General features: G+C 53.1%; 1 protein-coding gene across 4 annotated transcripts in view; it reads right to left on the bottom strand.

The window, feature by feature from the left end:
* Positions 1-6235: 6235 nt before the first annotated feature.
* ASAP1 (ArfGAP with SH3 domain, ankyrin repeat and PH domain 1) overlaps positions 6236-26086 on the bottom strand; it is a 355419-nt gene continuing 335568 nt past the window's right edge. For all 4 annotated transcript variants that reach the window (XM_072774515.1, XM_072774512.1, XM_072774514.1 and 1 more), the window contains 5 exons: positions 20541-20610; positions 17760-17818; positions 11773-12272; positions 9891-10013; positions 6236-7208 (listed from right to left, as the gene is read on the bottom strand). In XM_072774515.1, the coding sequence (XP_072630616.1) occupies positions 7134-7208; positions 9891-10013; positions 11773-12272; positions 17760-17818; positions 20541-20610 (827 nt within the window). In that variant the 3' untranslated portion in view covers positions 6236-7133. The remainder of the gene's footprint in view (positions 7209-9890; positions 10014-11772; positions 12273-17759; positions 17819-20540; positions 20611-26086) is intronic.

Here is a 26086-nt window from a genome sequence, read left to right on the forward strand (position 1 = left end):
GCCCAGAGTCCCTCACCTGTGAGGGAGACACCCCGCCTCAGCCCCAGGCCTGGAGGATCTGAAGCCCACATTGCCGCTTCCAGAGACCACAGAAATGCTGAGTTCAGCCCGAACTGACCAGCATTACCAGAGAAATACCAAAGGTCACCCCACACATTTAGGTAATTTGACCGGCTTTCAAGGCTTTAGGGTCTGTGATTCCTGGAAGTCCCATCTTCTTGAAGACATGTTCATGTCGAAGAGTGGAAGGAAAAGACCACCCCCAGAATGGGAGAACCACCCCCAGAATGTTTGCAAATCATATATTTGAAAGGGACTTGTATCTAGGATACATAAAGAACACCTACAACACATTAACGGAAAGACAAACAAGCCAGTTCGAAAACGGGCCAAGGTTCTGGGTAGTCATTTCTGTAGAAGAGTTTGCACAAACTGAGAAAACACGTGCGAGCGGCGCCAGAGAAAGAAATAGAATATAGTACCTGCACCCCGAAGTCCCCCAGGTTCTATAGGTTCCCCCTGGGGCAATGGCCATTCCTGGCTTGCAGCCCACATGGATGGTTTGCCAGACAGAATCAAAGTGCAGCCTCCAGAGTCTGGCTTCCTGCACTCAGCACGGGGGCACCCCTGTGCGCCAGTACAGTGGTCGCCCCCATCACCTTGGGCGATCAATCCGTTTTTGTGCCCGTGGTACTGCTGAGGACGTCTGGGCACTCTCGAGGTTTCCACGGTCACAGAGTCCTGCTATGGACACTCTGCCCTCCTGGTCTGCGTGTGCACACGCTTCTCCTGGGGCGTCTCTGGGTTCTGGGAGCATCTCTGGATGTCTCTGGGCCCTGGGGCATCTCTGGGTCCCCAGAGTGTCCCTGGGTCTCAGGACGACTCTTGGTCCCGGGGTGTCTCTGAGTCCCGGGGCAACTCTGGGTCCTGGGGCATCTCTGAGTCCTGGGGCATCTCTGGGTCCCGGGGTGTTTCTGGGTCCCGGGGCATCTCTGGGTCCCGGGATGTCTCTGAGTCCTGGGGCAACTCTGGGTCCTGGGGTGTCTCTGGGTCTTGGGGTTTTTCTGGGTCCTGGGGCATCTCTGGGTCAGGGGTGGTCTCTGGGTCCTGGGGTGTCTCTGGGTCCTGGGGCGTCTCTGGGTCCCGGGTGGTCTCAGGGTCCGGGGGCATGTGCGTTCAGCTTTAGTAGACAGATTCCCAGGCAACTTCACTTTCACCCTGTCCCTATTTTCTGCCTCCTGCCCGACTCCCCCATCTTCCCCTCTCCTAGCAAGTTGGCTCGCCCACCCCAGCATCTTCCCCTTCGGGCTGGACCAGACGAGGCCTTGGCTTTAGGGGGAAAGGGAACCCCAGGCCACCGGCCCAGTGTGGAAGGGAAGGCAGGAAGGCCTGGGGGCACCTGCTGCAGACCCTCCAGAGCCTTCCTCCTCGACCCGACCCCAGAGCCAGAGCCGAGGTCCAGGCAGGGCCGCAGTCGCCTGGCGTCGGGGGCGGAGCGGCCAGGGGAGTCCTGCGCTCGGAGTTTTCTAAGGGGACCCGCCGAGCAGGAACTCAGCCCGCACATTCGGACAATGCATTCTTGTGAATCTTTGTCCCGCGGCTTAGCGGCCACAAAAAGAGGACCATTGTCCAGGCGCCTGTTTACTGGGTGGGAGTCAGCAATGTGCAGTGCAAGTGGGCAGAGCAAATGTGGATCAGAGGCTCCGGGGCCTCGGCCCTCGCTGGGGCGGGTGCTCCCCAGGCCTTTGAAAGCCAGATGCTTCCCCTCCAACCTGACCCCCCTCTGGAGAGTGCTTTTGCCAGGTTTCGTGCAATCGCTCATTCAAGGAACACTTAGGCACTAACCGCATGTCAAGCGTGGCGTTTGTTTGACTTCACCTGTCACTGGGGAAAGTGAGGTGTGCCCACCCCCCACCGCCGTGCAGGGGGGTCACCTGGGGATGCTGGCTCCCTGCAGATTGCTGGGCCGTCTCTTGAGACTCAGAATGGTTCTCAGATTCTCAGTCTCTGAGGAGAGGGCCCCCGAGTCTGACTTGAATCCGAGGTCCCCAGATGATGCTAGTGCAAGCCCGAAGAGCTGGCCCTAACGTATTTTCAGGCCAGCGTGCAGACGGCACACGTGCGATCTCCGTTCTCAGATCTGCTGGGACCTGTAAGGCGGCACTGAAAATTCTGTCCACGGGAGCGGGAAGCCCAGCACAGCCCAGCACAGCTTCTCCCGGGGTGCTTTTGCAGAAGGTCAAAGTTTTGGGCTTCTGAGCCCCAGTCTAGGGTTTTTGCTGTGTGGTAAGATTTTTGCAAAACAGCTGTGTTTATCTGAGCTTTAATTCCTGTTTTCAGGAGCTTGAGTGTTTCGACGTTTGCTTGCACACGGGGCTGCTGAGCTCACGGAGGCCAGCTCCCTCGCTGCTGCCTGCCGCCCTTTCGACACCCACCGGGACCCCACGCCAGCCCCACCTCTGGCTCCACTGCAGAGCAGCTGCAAGGATGGTCCCTGGCGGCCCTCTGCAGGCCAACCCCCTGCCCATTCACGGCTCCCGCCTCCCCGAAGGCTGAAGTGTCCACAGGGGGCTGGGGCCGGCTGGCCTTGACTCAGTTTCTCTTCAGAAAGGGCAGCCAGGGAGCCCAGTAGCAACACACAGACAGCCCCAGGTCATGGCTGGTGGCCACCCGGGCCCTGAGCTTGGGGTTCAAGTCAGATCCCTGCCCTGCTCACCTGGAAGGCAGGGAGACCAGTCCAGAGGCTCAGGGCAGGTGAGGGGTCACCGTGCAAGTGGGGGCGCCCACCACTCTGGGGGCCCCTCCGGCCATTGCAGGGGAGTGCCATTGCACTCTCCCCAGCCTGCGCTGTGAGCTCATTGCCTTCACCTCCCCATCAGCAGGGGAGGGGGGGCTTCAGCTGGAGGGCAAACTGCTGACCCCAAGCAAGCTCCTCACGGAGAGAAGGGGCCCCCAAAATGACCAGTGCCTCTCCATCCCCGTCTCCCCGCCTCCCCGCAGGCTCCTCTTTGCAACCACAGGCCTGCAGCCTCTTGATGCAAAGTGTATGGGGAACTTGCACACTCAGATAGGTGGCCTCGCCGGGGGTGGGCACAGGGGCAGCCGAGGCTCATCTGCAGAGAGGGGAGCCCGTCAGCACAGAATTGGCTGATCCTGCAGACCCGGGGGAAGAAGATTCCACCCGAGAGGGATGAGAACACCCGCGGGTGGGGAGCAGCAGAGGTCGAATTGTAGGTACCCTCTCTCCTCCATGCACCCCTGCCACCGTGCTGGGTGACAACGCGGTGTGGGCTAGAGGAGAATCGAGCAGGCAGAGGGGGGCAGGCTGCTGCTGAGGCCACCTGGACTTGGGGGTCACCGTGCCACCATGAGTGACCCTGAGCCAGGCAGCTCAGCATTGCGGGCGGACGTGCCTCAAGAGGATTTTCGCCCACGGAGGACCGAATGCACACACAGGAAGCGGGCTCATCCACCATCTAGGCCTCAAAGGCCCGAGAGCCCGGAGATGAGAGGTTCCTCCGGTTTCCAGCATGGCTGGGGGAGGGCTGTCCGCGGCTCCCAGCGCTCCACGGCGACAGGTCTGTAGTTTCCACCAGACACCGTCCCAGGTTTACAATAATACAGAACCAATGGAACCAGTGCAACACTGATTAGAGAGAAAGCTGCTGCCCCTTTGCCTGAATGATCCAGAGGATTCCACTAGCCCGTCCCAGAAATACCCCGAGTCACTGGGGTATGGCTGGGCGGGCTTACCTGGCCCAGGTGTGTGACCAGCACCGCGTCCACGAAGCTCAGGGCAGGAAACAGGAGGATGCCAAACGCTTCGGGGGCTTCGGTGCTGTAGCCTCGGGCGTTGCCCACCTCCGCGCCTCTGGCTGGAACTTGGCAATGCGACTAGGAACTTTCTAGCACAGCCTTGGTGCCAGACCCACTCTTTTAGACTCCTGACTTGGTCTTTTACCAGCCATGGCACCTCCCATGTGACAGTGAGCCCTGGGTCTGAGCCTCGTTTTCGGGCTCCGTAAAGTGGAGGGGTGCACATGTGCTTCTTGATGGGTTGAGGGGTAGATGAGGTCACATAGGTCCAGCCCCTGGCCCTGGGGCTGCTCCCTGCCCTCCCTCTTTTTTTTTTTTTTTAAGATTTTATTTATTCATGAGAGACACAGAGAGAGAGAGGCAGAGACACGAGCAGAGGGAGAAGCAGACTCCATGCAGGGAGCCTCTCGTGGGACTCGATCCTGGGTCTCCAGGGTCACACCCTGGGCTGAAGGCAGCGCTAAACCACTGAGCCACCGGGGCTACCCCCGCCCTCCCTCTTCACATGGAGTGGGTGCAAGAATGGGGGGGGAACCCCAAAATGCTGAGATCTATGTTTTGCAAGCTGAGGAACGCAATGGACATTTTTATGCATCCAAAGCGAGCTTTTACACAGGAGCTGGACTGATCTGTTATCCATCCCCCCACAAAGCACAGCCAAGCAGTCTTGCTTCTCTCCACATGGAACACAGTGGACAAGTCACAAAATGGTTTGATTTCAGATGTTTGGGATCAACTGAGAATATGTTTATTTAAAAGCAATTTTAAATATTAAAAAAAGTAGAAATTAACACATACAGTACTGAAAAAACAGTCACATTAAATACATGTGAAACGACAAGCGTACTGATGTCTGGTGGTAACATCCAGATGAGAGTTTGGAATTTACCTGGTGGCGCTACGGGATCCCTACACAACATGTAGAAGTTCTAGGCAATAAAAAAATAAATAGCAATTGCTGTTCAACAGTAAAATAAGATACAGACTATTTGCAGAATGTAACTTTCCCCTCTGGGGGAAAAAAAAGAACTAATTAACTATTTTTTTTTCATAAGGTTCCATAACCTTCAAAATACTATATCATGTACAAGATTGCAGATCGTGGTTCACTTATCAGACTCACACCCGACCGAGATCACCAAAGGTATTTATACCTAGCTTTCCTATGTCCCGCAGTAAGCTGGGTTAGAGAGAACTCAGATTCCTCATGAAAACAAAAACAAAACCGGGGCGGGGAGGCATTAAAAAAAATGCGTTTGTGTAAAGTTGTTGCAAAAGAAGAAAAGAAGAAGAGACAGTGACTCCATGTAATTTTAGACATCTAGGTTTTGAGTTTTTTTTTAGAAAAACCAGTTTATTTTGAGATCAGCTGGAAATACTGTAGGCCACGAAAACGAATAGTTCTTTAATGCAACTAAAAACGTGTACTTGAATGAACCAGGGCCCTAAGTCACTCCGGACGGAGACCTCCTGTCCTGACACCAGCGTGGCCTGCGAGCAGGGGCTGCAGATGCCCCGGGAAGGGCTCCCCGACGCCTGCCTTCTGTGCGGGGAGCTCACGGGGTCCCCCCCCTCCACGGGCGACAACTGCTTAACATCACTTTCCAGAACAGCTGAGATGTTGTGTTGCAGGTTTGTCATGCAAGGTTTACCTATCAGGTGGTTATTCGAAGTTTTCATAGTACTCACTTAAGCAGAACTAAATCACTATTCACTGAGCGCGGAGACGCTGCTACGGGGGCTTCTCCGAGGGGTCGGTGGGGAGTTGTGCTTCTGTGAAATGGACCTTTCTCTCTCGCCGCCGAGGTTAGCTGCTTAGAACTCTTAGCTCTCGGTGCTGTTGCCAGCAAAGCAGTTTAAGCAAACGTGACGCCAGAGGGACACACGAGCCTGGCAATCAAGAGAGCAGCCCCGCTGCCCCGGGAGGGCAGCTACTGTGTTCTTTCCAGAACCCGGACTGATGGCCGCAACCCCATCCTCACGGTGTTGGCACCAGGAGGCCGTGGAGGCAGACTCGCTGCAGGGAGGCCGCCGGGTCACGGGGCCCCTCGCAGCGGCGTCCGAGCACTCGGCTGGGACCTGGCTTGACAGTGCCGCGTCTACACAGCACAGCGTAAGCCCGGGAACCTCACCTACGACTGGGGCGTGATCAAGAGCACGGGGGAAGAAGAGGCTGGTTTCGGCACCCGGGTTCGGTGGTGGGGAGAGCGTGGGGGTGGGGGGTGGGGGCCTGACCTTTGAATCCGTCATCTTCGTGAATCCGTCTTTCACGAGTTTAAAACTGACCAGGGGACAAGACTAAGAGAATAATTTAAGTTGACGTATCAGATGCTTTTAACACGTGTGCGGGATGCGAATTCAGGATAGGATATGGAACTTCACGCTCTGGGAAAGCCAAATGACTGACTAGAAACAGGTGTTGCGACCTTATAATTTCTGCTTTAATGGCGATCAAGTTAAAAAAATGTACAGTTCCACTTGTCCGTACTATTCCTTTATAAAAGGCAGATCTCAGGTAAGCTTCTAAATGCATGCATAACGTAGAGGCTAATGTTTCCTGGCGGTCCTCGGTTCCTCAGAGTTGAACTTCATCAGATGCGTTTTAAGCTTTTGTCAAAATAGTCGTGAAGGATATGTTATTTCTGCATAATGAGGTAATATCTCAGGGGCGGGCACGCATCGCCAGAAGACAGTATACAGCCACCTGGCCTACCCTGCGCGAGGCGGTGGGGACCGTGAGGTGCCACCGAAGGTTTTGGGTCGGTGGACACTTTGCCGGAGGAGTAACACTTACACACTGAACCGAGCACTTCTCTCTGTAATAAATACCCACGTCGGTTGCGGTAGCTGTAAACTGTGCACCCAGCTAGCACTACGGGCTGCTCTCACGGAGCTGAAAGTCTCACCTGGACAACAGAACCCACCTCTCTGCTAAGGCTGCGCTGTGGGCAACGCGGTTGCGAATACTGTTTGGTGAGGAACAGAGCCGCTCCCCCGCCTCCCAGCGGTTGCTGGAGACCCTCTCCCCGCAACGCCAGCAGCTCCTATGCTCCTGGGTTTGTCTGTCTGCTGGGAAAAGGGCATCGGGATGGAAGTGCCGGGCGCCCAGGACGGCGCGCCGGGCCCAGGGCCCCCCCACCACCGGCGAGGGCGGAGCCCACGGGGTATTTACAGCACACACCGAGTCCCCTCCTGAGGTGGCCCTTCCGGGAGTCTCTCGTTCTGTAACAGCAGCTATATACACACGTGTGCACGGGGTTACGTGCAGGCAGCAGTCTCGCATGAGGATGTGGACAATCGTCGGGCTCTGCTTTCTGCTAGTCGGACAGGATGTGAACAAAGGACACCGGGAAGACCCCCTTCCGTTCGGGCTGTCCTTCGATGTGTCCGATCTGCAGGGAGGAGAGACAGGCGTCAGGCCGCCGGCAGCCCCGCGGAGCCCACGCGCGCCTGGACTGGGCCCCGAGGCCTGGGGCGGGGCGCGCGCTCACCCTGCCCCGCCGTCAGCTGCGTACTACGTACGGTTGTAACACAAGGTACAACCGCTCCGGCACTTGCACGCGGATGTCACGGCGCACACATGGCGGGTCCGTGAGGCAGCCCTGCCTGGGACCCTCATCCTGTCTGCCGAGGTCTACACCCACCCTGATGGGGGGTGGGGGGTGGGGGGTGGGGAAGAACCCGCCTGCGCGCTCACACAGGCTGCAGACCCCCGAGTCCATCCCCCCCCCCCACCTGGGGGTGCGGCTGCCCTTCTGGCCCCGTGACCTCACACAAACCTTGCGACGCCTCCTGTTTGTAAAATGGGGCTAAGATACCCTTTCTTCTCAGGCCTGTTGGGAGATTCTATGAAAAAGCACACAGATGCGAAGGGCTGGCTCTGGCCCAGGGCTTGTTTCCTGGCTGCCGTGGGGAAAGGAGACGGGGAGGGCCTGACGTGGACGGTGGCCTCTGCGGCAGCTCCGCCGTCCGCCGCCTGCGCCTGTGACCACGGCCGCCTGCGAGGACTTCCTAACTATCTCGGACCGAGAGGTGCTGCGTTAAGAGAATCCTCTCACGAGCCTTCAGCAGAGAGCATCGGACACGCGCACCGGCCGGAAGGGACGATGCACAGACAGGAGGGTGGCTTGACGAGCCAGGCCAGGCCAGCTCTCATCGCCGTCCACAAGCCCCCGTGGTGTCGGCGGTGGCTGGAGCTGGAGCTGTGGGCTAGCCTGCGCTGCTCCCTTTACCTACGGGGCCGGTCACCTGGGCAGCCACCTGGGCTACCATGCACGGTTCTCTCACCCTGAGGGTGGACCCGACGGCAAGACCTCACTTACCCACCTGGGGGGTGGTCTTAGTTGGCGTCCTGCCCCTGAGAGGATTTGTGAATCGGAAATCACTGGTGGCATGGGCGACATTATTTTCACGTCTGGCTCAGCATATGTGCTGACGGCACACAGAATCTCCACCAAGGGCAGCCCTGGTGGCTCAGCAGTTTAGTGCCGCCTTCAGCCCAGGGTGTGATCCTGGAGACCCGGGATCAAGTCCCACATCAGGCTCCCTGCGCCTGCTTCTCCCTCTGCCTGTCTCTCATGCATAAATAAATAAAATAGTCAAAAAAAAAAAAAAAAAAAAAAAAAGAATCTCCACCGAGGAGGATGCTAGAGGCATCAGTGAAAACTTTCCACTTAACTCGCTCTGGGCCCTCTGCTGTTGTTATCAGATTCCTAGCGAAGGATCCGATCACTGCTTGTTTATAGTAATACCAGCGTATCACCAAGCGAGTTCTTGGGACACCCTTGGGAGGCAGGTTACTCCTGTCTCATTTCTGAGCAGGAAACAGGCTTATGGGAGGGACGTGCCTTATTGGAGGCCACAGAGCTACAAAGTGACTCCCGCCGGGGTCTTCAGAGCCCACCTCCTTGTTGTGATTCTAACCTGGCTCTCTAGCAGGCTCCACGCCAGGAGCCGGCTGGACCTGGGAGAGGCAGGAAGGGCCACCGGGGCCGGGCCACCCCCCACCCCCGAGAGAGAGAGAGGCCTCATCACTTCCTCCGGGATGTCTCGGCTGCAGCACTGCGCACATTGCAGGCCAGTCCTCTTGCACTCCCAAGCACCCCTGGCTTCCACTGGCCAGAGGCTCAGAGCACCCACCCTCCCAGGTCCTGACAATCGGAACTCTGGGGGGCAAAGCTGCACGGGCCTCTGAGCCACTGCTTCGGTCCATGCAGAACCTGTGATCAGGAGTCTGGAGGTGCTCTCCAGGCCCAAAGGAAGAAAAGCCAAAGGAGCACGCATGCCTGCTGCATGTAGACGTGTGTTTGCATGTGTGTACATGTGTGCGTGCACCTGTGCTTCGGGCCCTGGCAGGCTCTGCTGGCTCAGCTGTGAACCGCAGGTCCCTTCCTCAGCACACAGAACGGGTCCCTCCGGGCAGGTGGGACCCAGGCTGAGAGGAAGCAGCATCCCCAGCCAGGAGAGACACCTGCCACGGTGGCCACCACCCACGGTGCCTCTGGCCTGCTGTTTGTCACAGGAGGCTCAATCCTGACAGCCTCAACAGCACAGATGCGTAGGGCTGTCCTTGGAGCCGCTGAGAATCTCCAAGCTGTGTGAGGACGCTCGGGCAGCAGGTTTTAATGTAAAAGGGATTTTTGTAGATATTTCTGTTTACTCCCGTAAAATCAAGGGAGGAGGGTATCATGCCCCACTTTACAAAGGCAGAACCGCCGGATTGAGGATGGAGCCCCCGGCCCTGATGCCTGGCCCGGGATGGCCTGACACGGGGACTCGGGCTCTGAGGTCAGAGATGCTTCCGAAGGCTGACCGCCTGCCTCCGACCTGTGTCACATGCTTAACCTCGAGCCTCAGTTTCACATCTGAAAAAGCAGGAAATGCCTGCGGCTTGCAGGTTGTACGATCACGAGGGCAAAGCACAGGCACACGTTCGTTCTCCCAACCCGGTGTCAGAGCTCCACGCCTGCGTTTCTAGCACGACTCGGGGAGAGAAGACGCCCCATGAAAACGCTGGAGGGCAAGTGAGGACCCCGGTCCCCGGGGGCGCCCGCCCGAGGCGGCCTGGTACATACCCACCACTCCTGGTCCTCCTCCCCTGTGACGACAATCACTTCCCCCTCCATGAACGTGAGCTCGTCGTCATTGTCCGCCTGGCAGTCGTAGATGGTCTTCACTCGTCTCACCTTGTTTTTCCCCTTTAAGAAAGAACCTGGGTTTTAGCTGGACAAAAGCACACAGTGGCCTTGGGCCCGTGATTTACCCTCACTGAGCCTCCACGTCTCCTCTGTGGAGGGGGCGGCAAGCGCGGGGGGCTGTGTGCTCCCCCACTCTGTGCCCCCCACACCAGGACAGAGGAAACCGCAAGTGGGGATTGAAATCCAGCCTCGCCCAAACCCCTGAAGCACCCTGCCCTCCCCCACTCCCGAGAGCAGCTTGCAGAGATGACAGCAGAGTCTAAAAATGGTTTTGGGAAACATGATGTAAAGAGAAATGTGCAGCTTCTGCATACTGAATGCACAGCGTAAACAAATTTCTCAGTCCCCTCATGCAAAGTACCAAGTCAGCACATGCTGGTTAAACAGGGCGGCGGCCCAGGCTGGGAGGATTCTAGGCAGTTGCCCAAAATGTTTTAATTTCTGATCAGTTTTCACTTGCACTTTTATCTGCGGGACGTCTGGTTCTCTGCAGACAGACGGGAATGGAGAAATCATCTTCCAAAGGAGGTTTTTGGTGCCTCACTGATTAATTTGTTTTTTTTTTAAAAAGAAAAAAGCAAGCTGTGGCTCTCAATGTTTTGGGTCAAGTGACTTCTCTCTGTCCCTGGTTTCTCCCTAAGTCACCCCACTCCCTCCTGCGGTTCCTCCCGGGGCGCAAGCAGTGGGGCTGGTGGGGCAGAGGAACCGAGGCCTTGCAAGTCTTTGTTGTCTCGGGCCCATGGCCCCTAGGTGATACTTGATAACGGGGAGGATGAAATGAGGTCATAAAACAACTGGCAAGTGCACAGCACGTGCTGGGATCCCGTACGTCGAGGTGCCTGGCGGTGCCTGGGCTCTTGGGACATCGCCCCCGTGAAGAGCAGAGGCATCTGCCGCCGTACATAGGGACTGCGGTGGTCTCCAGCCCGAGGGAGAACGGGCTTTGTTTTTCCTGCCCTTCCCTTAGTGTGGAAGTGACACACTTTTACCGCAATGCTGATTTTATAATGAGCGAGGGCGGATCCCCTGTGTGCAGTGGGAGGCCTTCCGGTTCCTCACTAACTGTGCTCCTCAGCCGTGGGGGTGCAGCCGTGGGCGGTGCAGATAGTACACTGAATGCTCCCGGGGCACTTTCCCAAAAAAAGAGTGTTTTTTTTTGGGGGGGGAGGGGAAGCATTTTTATATTAAAATAAAATCGGTATATTGTAGAGAGCATTTCAGGAAAAGGAGGGAATGTGGGGTGTCAGCCGAACTCTGCTTGTGCAAGTCTCATTGGGCTTTGCCTCTGGTTCCTCTGGGAAGATGCGGGGAGAGCTGAGTGGGAGATTTTCAGAACCCTGAGAGGGAACCTGCCTTCCTGTGATTCTAAGAAAGGGAAATATCATCCTCCAGGCTCTAAGACAAGTGTGTGCGGGCTGCCGCTCATCCCTCACTGCACCGAACTGCCCGTGAGCTCAGCGGCTGCATTAGCTCCTTCCGGTGTACCAGGGGACCGGGCTCAGAGAGGGTAAGGAATGCACCCAGGTCACACAGGGAGAGCGGGAGCTCAGGGCGGGTCCTGAAGCCCGCTGGCTGGAGTCCAACACCCAACACCCGCGTCCCTAACCACTAGACTCTGCTCCACCACCATGCCTGAACCACAGCCAGCTTAGGTGAGCAAGCTTGTGATTTTTCTGTGTTAGCTGGGGCACAGACTCTCCCGCCAGGTTTCGGAGAGCAGCAGGGTTTTGCAAAAGCCTCAAAATTGATGTCTACCCACCGTATTGATTTTCCTGGGCAGTGGTACGGGCGTCTCTGGCAGAGTGGGCGTGAGGTCATTGGAGTCTTCAGATGCTTGCTTTTGGATGGCGTCTCGGGACTGCACATTTGGGGAGAGATCCGCCGGGTGTGCCTTCTGCGTGACGTCGGGGGGCTGCTGTGCCTTGGGTGAGACATCTCCGGTCTGGGGTTTCACCAGCAGGTCCCCCAGCTGTGGTTTGGGAGGCAGGTCCTTCATCTGTGGCTTGGGAGGTAAGTCTGCCAGCTGGGGCTTGGGTGGCAGGTCGCCCAGCTGCGGCTTGGGGGGCAGTTCTCCTGGCTTCGGTGGCAAATCTCCAATTTGGGGCTTGGGTGCCAGTTCTGTGGGCTTCGGGGGCAGGTCTCCAGGTGGTGGCTTCTGTGGTAACTCTGCCAACTGCGATGACTTCTGGAAGATCTCAGGCGGGATGTTGGCTTTATCTAGGGAGAGGTGATGGCTGGTTTCTGTTTTCCTTAGTGCCACTGTGGGAAGCAACCACAGAGAGCAAGGTCACCAGAGGGGACCCCGAGGTGGGGAAGCGCTGTCCCCTCCTTCGGTCACCGGGAGGACCGATGGAGAGTGAGTGCCTGTTCTTAGAAGATGAAAGTTGGAAGCCTAGAAGGTGTCCACGGGACCGTATGTGATTTCATGCCTCAGTTACGTAAGAACAGGATGTCCAAACTAATCCAGAATTAAAAAAACAAAAGACTATATAATACAAACAGGTTACAGAAAATTAGAAGGATAGAGTTAAGTTTTCCACAAGCCTGCCACCTAAATGTAGCCATTGACGGTAATGTGCCGTATTTCCTTCTGGACTTTTCTACGTGTTTTCCATAGGTAAAACTTTCATCTGCTTTTATCTGCACACCGCTTTAGCGAGAGGCAGGCATACGCCAGGTCAATAAAATTCCTCTAGCAGCAGTACATAATTTTTAGTGTTGCATTCTGTTCTGTGGCTGTAGCAGGATTCGTGATGAATGCCCCCGTCTCTAGGATCCCTATACTACAGAAGCGGTGAAAGGCCTCTCCTTTCGCCTCCTCCCCACCATCCCCTAAGCTAACCTCTGTTACATTTTGGTGATACAACCACACGTACTTAGGAAACCACACACCGGATTACAACACACACTTTGTCTGCAACTTCGTGTCTTGCCTACTCAATATGTTTGGGAGGATTTCCTAGGCAGATCCTCTCTATTCTCTGTATGGCCACGGCTGTGTAATTCTGCACAGCTTGGGGATTCTAGGTTGTGGAAGCATTCCCAAGGCTTTTTGCACAGCTTTGTCAGTAGGACCTAGGGCACTAAGGACATGTCTCCAAGTGCAGCTCCACCACTTACTGAACTTGCTGTGTGATCTTGGGTAAATTACACAACCTCTCTGTGCCTCACCTTCCTTATTTCTAAAATATGAGTTAATACAGGTAAAAAATTTGCCAATAGGACCTGACAGGCTCTAAGTATCATATAAGAGTATTATCTTTACTGTCAGGCAGGGTTCTTTGGGGCCGGGATTCATATTTTTACTTATTTTTGGAACTCTGGCTCCTGGTAGAGAGGCCAAGCACAGTGTATGCATCCTGCAAGGAGACAGCTGACAGAAGGCACAGTGAGCAAGTCAAACGAAGACTTTCATTCTAGAGGTATGATATATTCAGAAAGATAGTCTTCAAATTTATTAAAAGGAAAGGAAGATGAACCCCAGTGTTGCAAACTGTCACAAGCTGTACTGTGGCTGCTTCTGCTCATGGCCTGCTTGGCCACGTCCCAGTGCATGGGCTGGCCCCTGAACTTCAGCTGATGTGCCTCAGCTCAGAGTTCAAGCAAGCCAACGTCCTCTCTTGCAAATCGCCAACTGGTAAACGGATGTCTGAGGCAGGCAGTGATGGGGGAAGCTGGGGGAATCCCTGAGGCAGTGGGGCTGGTGAGCCGTGCTGTGAGCCACTGGCGGGGGAACAGCAACTGTAGGTGCTGGGCAGAGAGAACCCCAAAACATTCACGCCCAGTTCAAGGAATTTATTCTGTAAAAAAGGATCAAAGCCAGGCTGAGGTGCTCGTGCTTGAATTGAATGCTCAGCACGGCACCGTTCACAGCGAAAAAGCTGCATGCAGGCCGTGTGGAGGCAGGACGGCAGGGCCTGCCCAAGACTTCAAGGCACCAGACAACAGAATACTATGCAGCCAGGAAAAGTCAGACTGCATGCAATTTGTTACAGGAAATGCTTCTGATCTATAAGAAAAAACCAACCAAACCAAACCAAATCAGGGACACCGGGCTGGCTCAGTGGTTGAGCATCTGCCTTTGGCTCAGGTTGTGATCCTGGGGTCAAGTCCCACATCAGGCTCCCTGCAGGGAGCCTGCTTCACCCTCTGCCTGTGTCTCTGCCTCTGTCTCTGTGTCTCTCATGAATAAATAAATAAAACCTTAAAAACAAAACAAAACATCACACCGTAACTTAAAACCTAAAACAAAAAAAGTACAGTGAAAGTGTTTCTGTTGGGTGATAAAAGAATCGGGTGGTTTGTATTTTTCTTCTCTTTGATTGTATATTTTTTAAATCTTCTAGAATGAATACATATACTATTATTATAATAGGCCGAAACAAAATGAGAAAATAGTTTCTCCTGTAGGGATGCTTGCCCAACCTTTGGCTATTCTATTTCCAAGCTGGTTTTGTGTTTCCCTGGCTCCAATGAAAAGTCCTTTCCGAACTGCTTTTTTAACTCTGAAGGAATGACCAGCAAACTCTCCCCCAAAAACTGGACCACAGAGAGTACACCGCTGGAGTGAGGCCCATTAAGAACAAGACAGGAACGGGCGTTCCCAGACCGACCCCCACTCCTTACAAAAACCTGGGAGGTTATGGTGCAGCTGGTGTGCGCAGACAGGACTGGGTGGAAGGAAATGGATACGAAGCAATACCACCCAGAGTACAGTCTACTGAAACGCTCTTCCCTTGGCCGTGATCATTCTACCCCTGAGAATGGCTTCTAAGCACACAACTGAAGAGGAGGAAGCAAATGAAGAAAAACCCTGCAAGACTCTGGTCCAGATTCCCAACAAAAGGGGTTGCTGCAGACGAGCCGTGTAAGAGTCAGGGCCGATACTCGAGCACTGGCCAGTGGCCTCGTGCAGTGATTCTAATGCGGGATGGATGGATGGGCCTTGGCTTTGAGCATGAACAGCTGCACACTTCACACAAAGAGAGAAAACCAGACGGCATCCACCTCTTGTGAGAAGAACACACGACCACTGCCCAGGAAGCAGTTTTGCTGAAGCCTGAACTTGTATCTGATTGGGTCTGGAGATCCAACTTCTGATTGACAGGAGACACAGAGGACAGAGGAACATGTTAAACCATCACATGGGGATGAGGTCAGCAGAACCCAAACTGGAAAAATCTACTAGGATGAATAGCTCAGTTCCTTCCACACATAAACTATGAGAAAAGGGGAGAGATGCAGGGAGACCATTAGCCTAAGAAACACAAGAGCCCCCGCCCCCCACCCACCCCCACCGCAGGTCGGGCAGCCAAAAAATAAAAAATAAAAAAACACAAGAGACCAACTCGCCAATTGTCCCATCAGCTGGACTTTGTTTCATTCACTCTTGATTTGAACAATTTGTTAAAGGAAGGAAAAAAAAAAGGGTATTTATGAGACAATAAAAAATGTAAACTGGGGATTTGAAGGTATTAAGAAACGTTGGATTTTTAAAATGCGAGAGTGTCTGAGACGTGATAATGGTACGTAGCGTGTCTAGGTGGTATGATGTGCACATCTGCCACGGACTTGCTGGGGGTGGGAGACAGACGAAACCAGCTCAGGTATAAACTGGTCACTGCTGGAGCTGCGTGATGAGCCTCTGGTGGTGAGGTGGAGGCGGCTACTCTGTGTTTTAAAGTATTTTTGTATAGGCTTATGGTAATTTCAAAACCAGTTTAAAAAAAAAGGCAAGAGAAAAGAAAAGGAGCAGTACAATGAGGCGGTGGTTGGAGGGAGCTGGTCCTGCTGGGGTGCTCACAGCACACTTGCTTCTGGTGGAATGGCTCAGCGTGAACACCACCGTGAAGAGGGGTGCGTGTGCCAGGGCGCCATCCCCGAGTCAGGAGGGGTGGGAGTGGGGCTCATGCATTAGCATGGGGTCCTCCCGAGGATATGGCCAGCTGCTTTCTGGGGGACAAGTGCAGGCAGGCAGGGCACATGACAGTGAGGGTGGATGGGCGTGGGCTTACGTCCTGTTCCCTGAAAAAACAGAAGTGAGGTTTCTAGGAGCACAGAGAAGGTGTGAAGGAGAGTACGGCTAGGGCAGTGGCGAGTCAGTGGATCCCAGAGATGCCAGGCACCATCAGAGGCCCGTGTGAGCCCAGCGGTCAGGAAGCAGAGCGGAGCTGCCGTCCTGTGCTTCTCTAGCACGTCCCAGTGTGTGGAGCAGCCCAGGGTTGGTCAGGTGAGCAGAAGCCACACAGGAGGTGCACGGAAGAGGATGGAAAGCGTTAGAAGAGAGATGCTGGCTGGGGCGGGGGGCAGTGAGAAGGAGGCAGCAGCCACGGGGTGGGGGTGGGGGCAGTGGGGCTAAGGATAGCTGCGGTTTGGAAGCAAGAAGGGAGCTGGGGGGATCCCTGGGTGGCGCAGCAGTTTGGCGCCTGCCTTTGGCCCAGGGCATGATCCTGGAGACCCGGGATCGAATCCCACATCGGGCTCCCGGTGCATGGAGCCTGCTTCTCCTTCTGCCTGTGTCTCTGCCTCTCTCTCTCTGTGTGACTATCATTAAAAAAAAAAAAAAAAAAGGGAGCTGGGCAGGCAGGTGGAAGGAATCAGTGGTAACGTGCAATCGATGCGGGAAGAGCACAGGATCGAATCTGGGCAGACTGCAGATAAGTGGGAGCAGTGCTGCCGAAACACCTCAAGCTTCTCTGGGACCAGGACAGCATCTTGGGCCGAGGTTAAAAGAAGAAAACAATGACCTGAGATAAAGACTCAGTAAATCCAGGGAAGCTTCCTCTGTGTTCCATGCAGAATGAACTGGAAGCCACAGGACTCTCACTGCACTACAGTACAGGAGCCTGGCAGGTGTACCTCCAAATATGCCACTTGGCCAAAGGCCTCGGGAGAAGGGTGGATCCCAGCTTCCCACCACGGAGTCCTAACTTTGACTTCTGGGGTCAAAGGACTTGACCTGAGCCTCCGCCTGTACCTAACGTGGGCCCTCTGGCCTCGTGGGCCTAAGTGAGGACGGACAGAATGAAACAAAGGCATCTGGGTATTCTCAGCCCCCGAGGGGGAGCTGGCAACAAAGGAGGGGGAGCAGATAAGACAACGGACATGCTGGTCATACGGATGAAAAGCTCAATCAGGATTAAGGAAGATTTGGTCAAAGAACCGAGTGTCTTCGCTTGGCAAGGCAGTGGCATTCACAGACACTGCTTTCTTGTACTTCTCAGAGCATGAGTATCTCTACTTTGCATGATGGATGCCATCCCAGGGAAGGATTTCTGTGCCCCAGAAAGCGAGGGGCTTTCTGAAGCCATGATCTCATTTCGTCCTTACCAAACCTCACGAAGCAGGTATTCTTGCCCATGTTTAGAGGTGAGGAATCTGAGGCTTTGGGGAGCTTCCGAGTCCTCTGCCCAGGCCACACAAGTGAGGGTGGAGGTGGTGGTGGTTCCCAGGTCTCTCTGGGAAGGAATGGTATCCCCATACCCAGGGATGATAACATATCTTCTAGAAAAGGACTGTGAGTTTTTTGGGTTTTGTTTTGTAAAGTATGGTGTTTTGCTAATCACAAAACTTGAGTTTATAAATCTCTTTCTTCACTGAACAAATATTTATTGGGCATCTACGACATGCCAGGTACTGCTTTAGGCATCTGGGATCAAGCCATGTACGAAAGAGATGGAGGCACCTGTCCCCTTGGAGGGCACAGTGACGGTCTAGTTACATGAACACGAGAAAGAGAAATCTTACCTTTCTGAGGTAGTTTAGGAAGAACTCTTGGACCAAGGGCAGTCTTTGCAGAACCGGTGCTGGTTAACAAATAAGAAGCATTTAGAATCTCAAGATGCTACAATATCATTAGTGATATCATATTAAAAAAAAATCACAAGAGTTTGATGAATTCTCTAAAAACCCTTTCAAAATTTCTTTAATGAAAGAGGATGGTCTGTTTTCCACAGTTCAAAATGTGCCCGGCTGGGGAGGACCCAGGGAAGGGTGGAAAGGTCAACTCTGTGAGTGATGAAGTTACCACTTCTTCGCCTTGAAACCTGCCCTCAGAGGCAACGTCTGAGAGCACGTGTTGCCTGGTAGCGCGTGACCCAGGGTGCTGCACAGAAGTCAGTGTCCTCGAGGGATTACTGTCTCTCACCCTAACTCTCGCCACCCTCACTTCTGGGCGGGGAAACTGAAGTCTAGGGAATTTTAGCCCAGGGTCCCAAGGCTGGCCAAGGGGAGGAGCTATAAATTGAGATCTCAGCTTTGTTCATTGCCAGGGCTTTGCGTCCTCCATGGCACCAGAGTAGACAGCTTGGGCTCTCAGACCTCTGGGCTCTCTCCCTGGGCTTCCCCTCCTCTTGGGGGCCCTTATAAAATGAATAGGGAAAAACACTCAAGTGTTGGGAATAGAAGTCCACCCCATGTATTCTGAATCATCCAATGTTCCTCCCCACACACCTGCCATCATCCAAATGCCAGGGCTGCAGGTGGCACCTGTTAGCTGGCACCCACAGGGCTCCCTTAGCAAGAGGCTGGAGCTATTCTCAGAGGAGGCCAGAGCGTGCAGACCCAAAGAGAAGCAGCAGCCGAGCACCTGAGTCCCACGTGCCAAGAGCCCCTCTGAATCTCTCATTTGTCCTCTTCTGTCCTAAGAACTGGCTTTCCCCTCTTTCTCTCCTAACTGTGTTTAAAAGCAGAGGGAAGGGTCCCTGGGTGGCACAACGGTTTGGCGCCTGACTTTGGCCCAGGGTGCGATCCTGGAGACCAGGGATCGAGTCCCACGTCGGGCTCCCTGCATGGAGCCTGCTTCTCCCTCTGCCTGTGTCTCTGACTCTCTGTGTCTATCATGAATAAATAAATAAAATCTTAAAACCAAACAAACAGAACAAAGTTAAAGAAGAAGATGACATGCATCTCCTAACTGCTTTCTCCTCAGCTCTCATGCAATCCTACTGCCCCCGGCTGCGAATCTGGAAAAGGTGAACACACAGAGTCTTGCCTTGGACGCCTCTGGAGCGTGTGTTTCTCACGTCCGGGCTCGGCATGCTCTCAGGGAAGCACACCTGCCGATTCCTGACGTGAGCATGGCAGTTATTCCCGACAGAGGCCCTGGGTCAGCACCAAACACTCACGGGCCTGCGTTTCTTCCCCAGGAGGGAACATAAGGTTGCCGCTGTGTGCATGGATGCAGCTTGATTCTGTTTAAAAAGCATTTTGTGGGCACTCTCCATGTGATCAGATGCCCCCACCCTCTGGAAGATGACCCCAGAACTGCAGTGTGAGTTGCCCAGAGCAGGCTGGAGAGGGGATGGAGTGGGAATGGGTGGGTGGACGTGAGGGAAGGGGACTATGGGCCTTGGAGTCTGGAGGACACTGGGCTAGTCCAGCTCTGACATCTGCCACCACTTAACCTCTCAAACTCTTGGGGCCGTTCTTCTCATCTCTAGGAAACAGTAATCGGCCTATCTTGTAAAGTTCAGACTAAATAGGACAGTGGCATTAAAATAAATGAGGACTTTGTTTTTTCTCTTTGATAAACTCTGGAAAGTAACCCCCTATACCAGCTGACTCTCCCTGAGGTTTGGGGACTGGAAGTGGCTCTTTGTGTCTTTATCTTGGATCGTGCCTCTAGAGAAAACCCTCTGCGCTGCGATTGGCTATGTGGTGCCTATAGAAGATCTTCCCAAGTATCCCATTTCCGTGGAAGGAGGGAAGAAAGGGTCGCTGCTGTTAGTCCTGCCTAAGAGAATCTTACAAAACAGGGCACTTGGAAAGAGTCATATTTTTACGTCTGAAAATCTCTGGGCTGTCGGGTTTCCCTGAGGACTGTTTTCATTCCCAAGATAGCAAGAAGGAGTCAAGAGGGAAAGTAACAGAGCAATTTCTCTAAACAAATTAAAAATAGGGGGCACCTGGGTGGCTCAGTGGTTGGGCATCTGCCTTTGGCTCAGGTTGTGTGATCCTGGGGTTGAGTCCCACACCGGGCTCCCCGCAGGAAGCCTGCTTTTCCCTCTGCCTCTGTGTCTATCACAAATAAATAAAATCTTTTAAAAAAATTCAAAATTAAACCTCATTCTGATGGACTCTGACATCAAGAAATGAAGTCTGGCCCGGCAGGGAACCTTGATGGGAGGAGAAGCTGGATGGGTGTGACTCGTGGTGGCCGGCCACCAGGGACGGGTGCATATGGACAGTGAACATTAATTAGGTCCTCTTTGCTATCAGCACCAGCTGGCAGACCACACTTCCAGCAGACTGCCGCTAAAACCCAGTTTTTTTTTTTTTTTTTAGATTTTATTTATTCATGAGCGACACAGAGAGAGAGAGAAAGAGAGGCAGAGACACAGGGAGAGGGAGAAGCAGGCTCCATGTAGGAAGCCTGATGGGGGCTCGATCCCAGGTCTCCAGGATCCAGCCCTGGGGCGAAGGCAGCGCTAAACCGCTGAGCCACCTGGCCTGCCCTAAAACCCACTTCTAGAATTCCGAACGGTCAGCTATGATCCCAGTGGCAGCAGGAACATGAAGGCGCCTTACCTGGATTGCTGAGACAGTCCCTCGAACTTGTTTGCGGTCTTACTTGATGATGATGGACCCACATCGTTACCTAAGGGAAGAATCAGGTGTCAAGTTGCATCTTCAGACAAGGAAACGGAATGAGGGGGTTGAGGATTTGGCAGACGGGCACCCCTCTGGTTCCAGAAAGGAATTTAAAAGACTCCAGGGAGAACAGTATGCATTTGTAACTTCAAAACAAAACTGGTTGGGGCTACGATGATGTTTTTCTTGCTCTCCAAGGGCTATGCTGAAAAGATGAGCAGCCTGCTTCCAGGCAAGGCCTATAAGGTTATAGGACTTTGGGGACGTCCCGTTGGCTCTGGATCTTGTCCTTAGCTTGGGTGCAAGGAAAGAAGAGTAAAACTTCTAATGCGCCCAGAGGTGGCATGCCGGGTAGACCAGCCCTGGGAGCCAGGCTCAGAAGAAACACACAACCCACCAACTGTGTGTGTGTGGACACTATTCAGCAGGCTGGTGATGACTGGCCATCTGCGGGGCAGGACCTTAAGGCACTTCATCATTCACTTAGACAATAGCATTTATTAAGCATCTACTGTGTGCAAGGCATGAACATAAGAGCAAGAGGCACAAAAGCAAGTAAGATGTCCCTGCTCGTGCAGAGCTTCTGATCTGGCCTGGGAGATGCACGTGTATACACTAGACTAGTAATGTGGAGTGGGGTGCATGCTGAACAGGGATGGGTGCTCCGAAAAGGAAACAGTGTCCAAACCTGACTGGTAAGAGCAGCAGGGCAGGTCCTCTGTGGGGGACAGGGCGCCTGAACAGTGAAGCACTTTCTAATGCGGGAGCAGCAAAAGCACACACGCGGTCTTTGACCAGGAGAAGGCAGAGAGACTGGTGAGAATCAAGGGGGCTCCTGTGTGACCCATGCCACGGTGGGAGGAGCAGAGCCCCAAGCTGCCAGGCGGCCGTCCAGGAGGCCTCCCTGGAACCTGCAGGGCACAGCTACCTCTGGGGCTCTAGCTTGCTTCCTTGCCCACCCTGCGGTGGAAACTCCAGGCACGGCCCTTCCTCCCCTGCCTAGACACGCACGGAATCCCCCGGGTGCCACTGAGGAGACTCAGAAACCGCAGGACTGCTGCAGAGGCCAGGACTGGCCAAAGCTCTGAGCTCTGCCCTACACGGTGGGTCAGCTCCACGGCACCCACAGTGGCCCCAGTGCTTTTCCTCCTCATAACAACATGAAGAGCTGGCCTCATTATCCTCATTTTAAAGATGAGGAAACAAAGTTAAGTGAGCCAGTGGCTGCAGGTTGCATGGCTACCTGATACACCTGGAAGTCCTGACCCCTGGACGGGAACGTCGATAATAGTGACCACCGTTCACTGAGCGTTTACTAGGAGTGACGTCCAGGGGGTAAGTACGTCACTGGAATCAGGTCCATGACATACATAATACATTTACCCTCCACGTTGGGTATGAAGAAACAACACACAAAGTGGTACAACCAAGCCCAAGGTCAAGTAGCTGGTAGGGCAAGAGCTGGGATACAGAGCCAAGCGGTCTGCCTCCAGGATCTGTACTAATCACCCCTCTATCACCGCTCGTCCCATTGAACCTCCCAGATAGGGAGAGGCTGGTGGAAGGCTAAGATGGGGCCTCCTGGGACAGAACTTTCTATAACTCGAGGACACTGCTGCAAGAAGCAACCAGCTAAACTGGTGTTACTGAGGCCAACGATTTTCAACAAATATAGCTTTATTTGAATAAGACACTCCTTCCAACCATCGGTACATTTCCGTGATCCGTCACGGATGCTGAAGGACTCCGGGGCAGCCTCTCACGGAATCCTCCGAGCTCTGAATGCTGTTCAAGTAGGCGTTTCTTTTCAGCACAGTCCTCAGTGTGAGTCTTTAGGACTGGCTATCAGATCTCACACTTTCAGACTTTGATGAGCCGTAACAATCAAAATGTCAAAGAAAGTTCTATGGTAGGGTAAACTACTGCATCTGTTGATTCCCTTTCCAGGTAGAAAACATTCCAAACCAGTGATACTTAACCATATTACGTGCGGGACGAACTATGAGACCATTTGGGTTGTAGAAGGCCACCCACTCTGCTGTCATGCGGATGAGCCATCACGCCAGGGTCTGTGGCCTGACACTGCAGCCCAAATGTCCATGTCCTCATTTAACCCTGCTCTCTGGCCACTTGAGGTGACTCTCCATCTCCAAAGACGCTGTGTTTCTATGCTCCGTAAGCTATGCTCCTCTGTCCCTTCTCTCTGCAGCCCCAAACCCTTCCCACTTGTGGCGAACTTCTAAGTAACCTACGAAGCGTCTCTCCAGAGTCAACTTCTGAGAATTCTTCCCTAGCCAGACGTGGCCACTCCCTCCTTCCTGTTAGCCTACAACCATTCATCACAGGGCACTGGCTAAGGGTGCAGATTTCGGAGCCAGACAACCCTGGTTTTGAACTCCAGCCCTACCGTCACCCAGTGGGTATGAGTTTGGACTAAAGTGCTTTTTCTACTAAGCCTCAGTCCCCTCATCTATAAAATAGGAACAAAACAGTATCTACTCCACTGGATGGGTATGAGCATCACAGAAGATAAACTCTGCAGTGCAGAGCACAGGGCTGGGCCACAGGGAGCACGATACAAATGGTAACTACTATTCATAGCTCTCCGATGGAACGTAACACAAATGATGATTTACTCATTGAGCGAGCATTTCAAAGACAGGGCCTGCGCCTGGATCATCTTTGTAACCCTAGTCGCTAGGCCAAGCTCTGGCACAGAGCAGCCGCTACGTTTCTGCTGAATGAAGTCAGGGCTCTGACTCATCTGCTTCTCTGCCCATAGCTTCATTTCTCCCACACCTGGGGCAAGGCCTCCGTGGTTTGCAGACAGGAATCCCATCAATCTTATGGCAAGGCAAAGGCCGCGGGGCCATGCCTGGAAAGGAAAGTGTGACTTAAGACACCTTCTCAAGAAAGGGTAGTATTCAAGGGAGAAACAAAAGCATGGAAGCACTTCGATCCCTTTCTATATCTTCGTGCAACTTGAAAGAGGACTCTTACGTATAAAAGGTGTGTAAGAGAGAGTTGGAGACAGACGCTGAGGGGGCAGGTGAAGAAAGCTGTGGCCAAGACTCGGGGTCACCTGCTGTAGCTCAGAAACTTCAGGCCAAGGGTTTATGGACAGAGAGGATGACACTGGTCTGGCAGTGATTGACATAGGCTCCAAGAATCTTCTGGAATAGTGGATATATACACGAGCCTTGGAGTCTCAAGTGGGTTCAGACACCAGCTCTGAAGTCACCAGATTTGGGGATCCCTGAGTGGCTCAGCGGGTTTAGCGCCTGCCTTCGGCCCGGGGCGTGATCCTGGGGTCCCGGGATCGAGTCCCACGTCAGGCTCCCTGCATGGAACCTGCTTCTCCCTCTGCCTGTGCCTCTGCCTCTCTCGCTCTCTCTCTCTCTGTGTCTCTCGTGAATAAATAAAATCTTTAAAAAAAATAAAAATAAAGTCACCAGATTTGTGATTCTATACAAGTATTTGAGTGCTCTGTGCTTCAATTTCCTCACTGGTAACACGAAGACACTGACAGTCTCTAGCTTACAAGATGGCTGTGATGGCTAAATACAATGATGGAGGAGCAAGTGCACAGCACCTGGTACATGGTAAACCATCTACAGATGGTGGTCGCCAGAATTAATTTCTAGAATTGCATGCACAATGGGGGCGAGGGATGGGGGGCAGGGACCTGATGAAAATACATGGGGAAACCCAAGAAAATGGAGGAACAAAAAAATTTCTGTCCAGAGGCTTTTTTTTTTTTTTTTTAACAAACTAATACTGCTCCGGTAAGTAGATGCGCATGTCTTGGATCAGACATTCCAAATACGGAGTTTTTCACCTGAAGTTCTGGCCTTGAAATAGGAGAAGTGAATCAATTTGTGGTGTAGTTTTTTTCAAGTATTGCCTGCTCAAAGCTTAAACAACTTTAAATCCCAATGACCGAAGACAAGGAATGTCAGTGATTTCCAGAGGTCACTTAGCTTGGGACTAGGAACTAGAACCCAGGCTTCCAGAATGTTCTTCTAGTGCATTTTATGGTTTCTCGTGAGAAACCGAGGAGACTTCCTGACTACCAAAGGATGGAGGTCCTGGGGTAAGCTGTTCTTAGGTATTAATTATAAGACTCTCAAGTGTGAGAAGAGGGTTAATCTCACAGCCACCACAAACTAGATAATTAGTTGTATCTTCCCTTTGCTCTTGCCTGTAAAAACTTCAGTGTCAAATCTGTAGTCTATTTCCAGCCACTGTATGTGATCTTATGTTACACATTTTGTGAAGAGATCACACTCCTGGACTTTTACTTTGTCACCTTTACTTTCCCTTTGTCCTCATTTCTTAATTAATTTTACTTGCATTGTGTTAAAATGTGGGTTGGCTTACTACAAATTAGGTTATAAACAAATTATTTATTTCCAGAGGTGAGGTTTAACGACATACCACTTGAAAAATCAAAGTCCCCATAAAACCCAAATCTGCCCATAAGCCTATTTGTTTTCTAATCAAAAGCCTGCTTTAGTCTCCTGAGACAGATGGCTGAATTCATCACAATAGGGGGACTTCAGTAATGTGATGCCTGGGCTATTTTGGGTGCTGTGGACTCTGGTGCTGGCAGGGAAAAAGCCTGGAGCGGCCTTCCCTGCACGACAGGGCTCCATGCTACAGATGGACCAGGAGGCAAAGCCAGGTGGCAACCTTGCTGCCCAGCTACTTTCTCCAGTCTTCGCTCCATGGGCAAAGAAATAATTGCTGCAACGGGGAAATGACCAAGGAATCACCAAGCAATCACATGGAGATCGCAGCAGGGCATGGAGAGGGGGAAGAGGGCAGGCTCTCCCAGCCACACGGGCTGGTGACCAATCCTGGCTCCCTGAGTACTGGCCATGGGAATGTGGGCAGGTGACTTAATCTTTCCGTGTCTTGGTGTCCTTAAAGTAATGGTCCCAGCATTTCCTACTTTGTGGAACTGTGGTTAGTATATGTGCTGCCGAAGCGAGCACTGGAACTGTGGTTAGGAATCAGATGAAGTACTGGGGTGCCTGGTTGGCTCAGCTGGGGAAGCATGGGCCCTTGATCTTGGGGGTTGTGAGTTCAAGCCCCATGTTGAGTATAGAGATTATTTAAACAAAACTTAAAAAAAAAATAGTTAAGTACTATTAACTAGCCTAGCCCCATTTTATAGTCAGAGAAACTGAGGTACGGAACAATTTGAAATTAATCACTAAAAGCCACCGGGCTACCAAGTGGTAGGGATGGATTAGAATCTGGGTATGGCACAGGGTCCACGCTAGAGTACTCTGCTCTGAGACAGAAACAGCATAAGCCCTTGTAAGGAATTCAGAATGCCTTGGGAAAGAGAGATGCACCCACAACCCCTGTGGCAACCCCCTGTGCCAGTGGGGCCAGAGTGGGAGGGTGGTGGTGGCTAGACTGGGAAAGCTCCTTGAATGGGTCTCTGGAGAGCAGACCTTGAAGGATGGCTAAGC

Source organism: Canis lupus, chromosome 14, assembly GCF_048164855.1.
Source record: "Canis lupus baileyi chromosome 14, mCanLup2.hap1, whole genome shotgun sequence".
NCBI classification, from domain to species: Eukaryota; Metazoa; Chordata; class Mammalia; order Carnivora; family Canidae; genus Canis; species Canis lupus.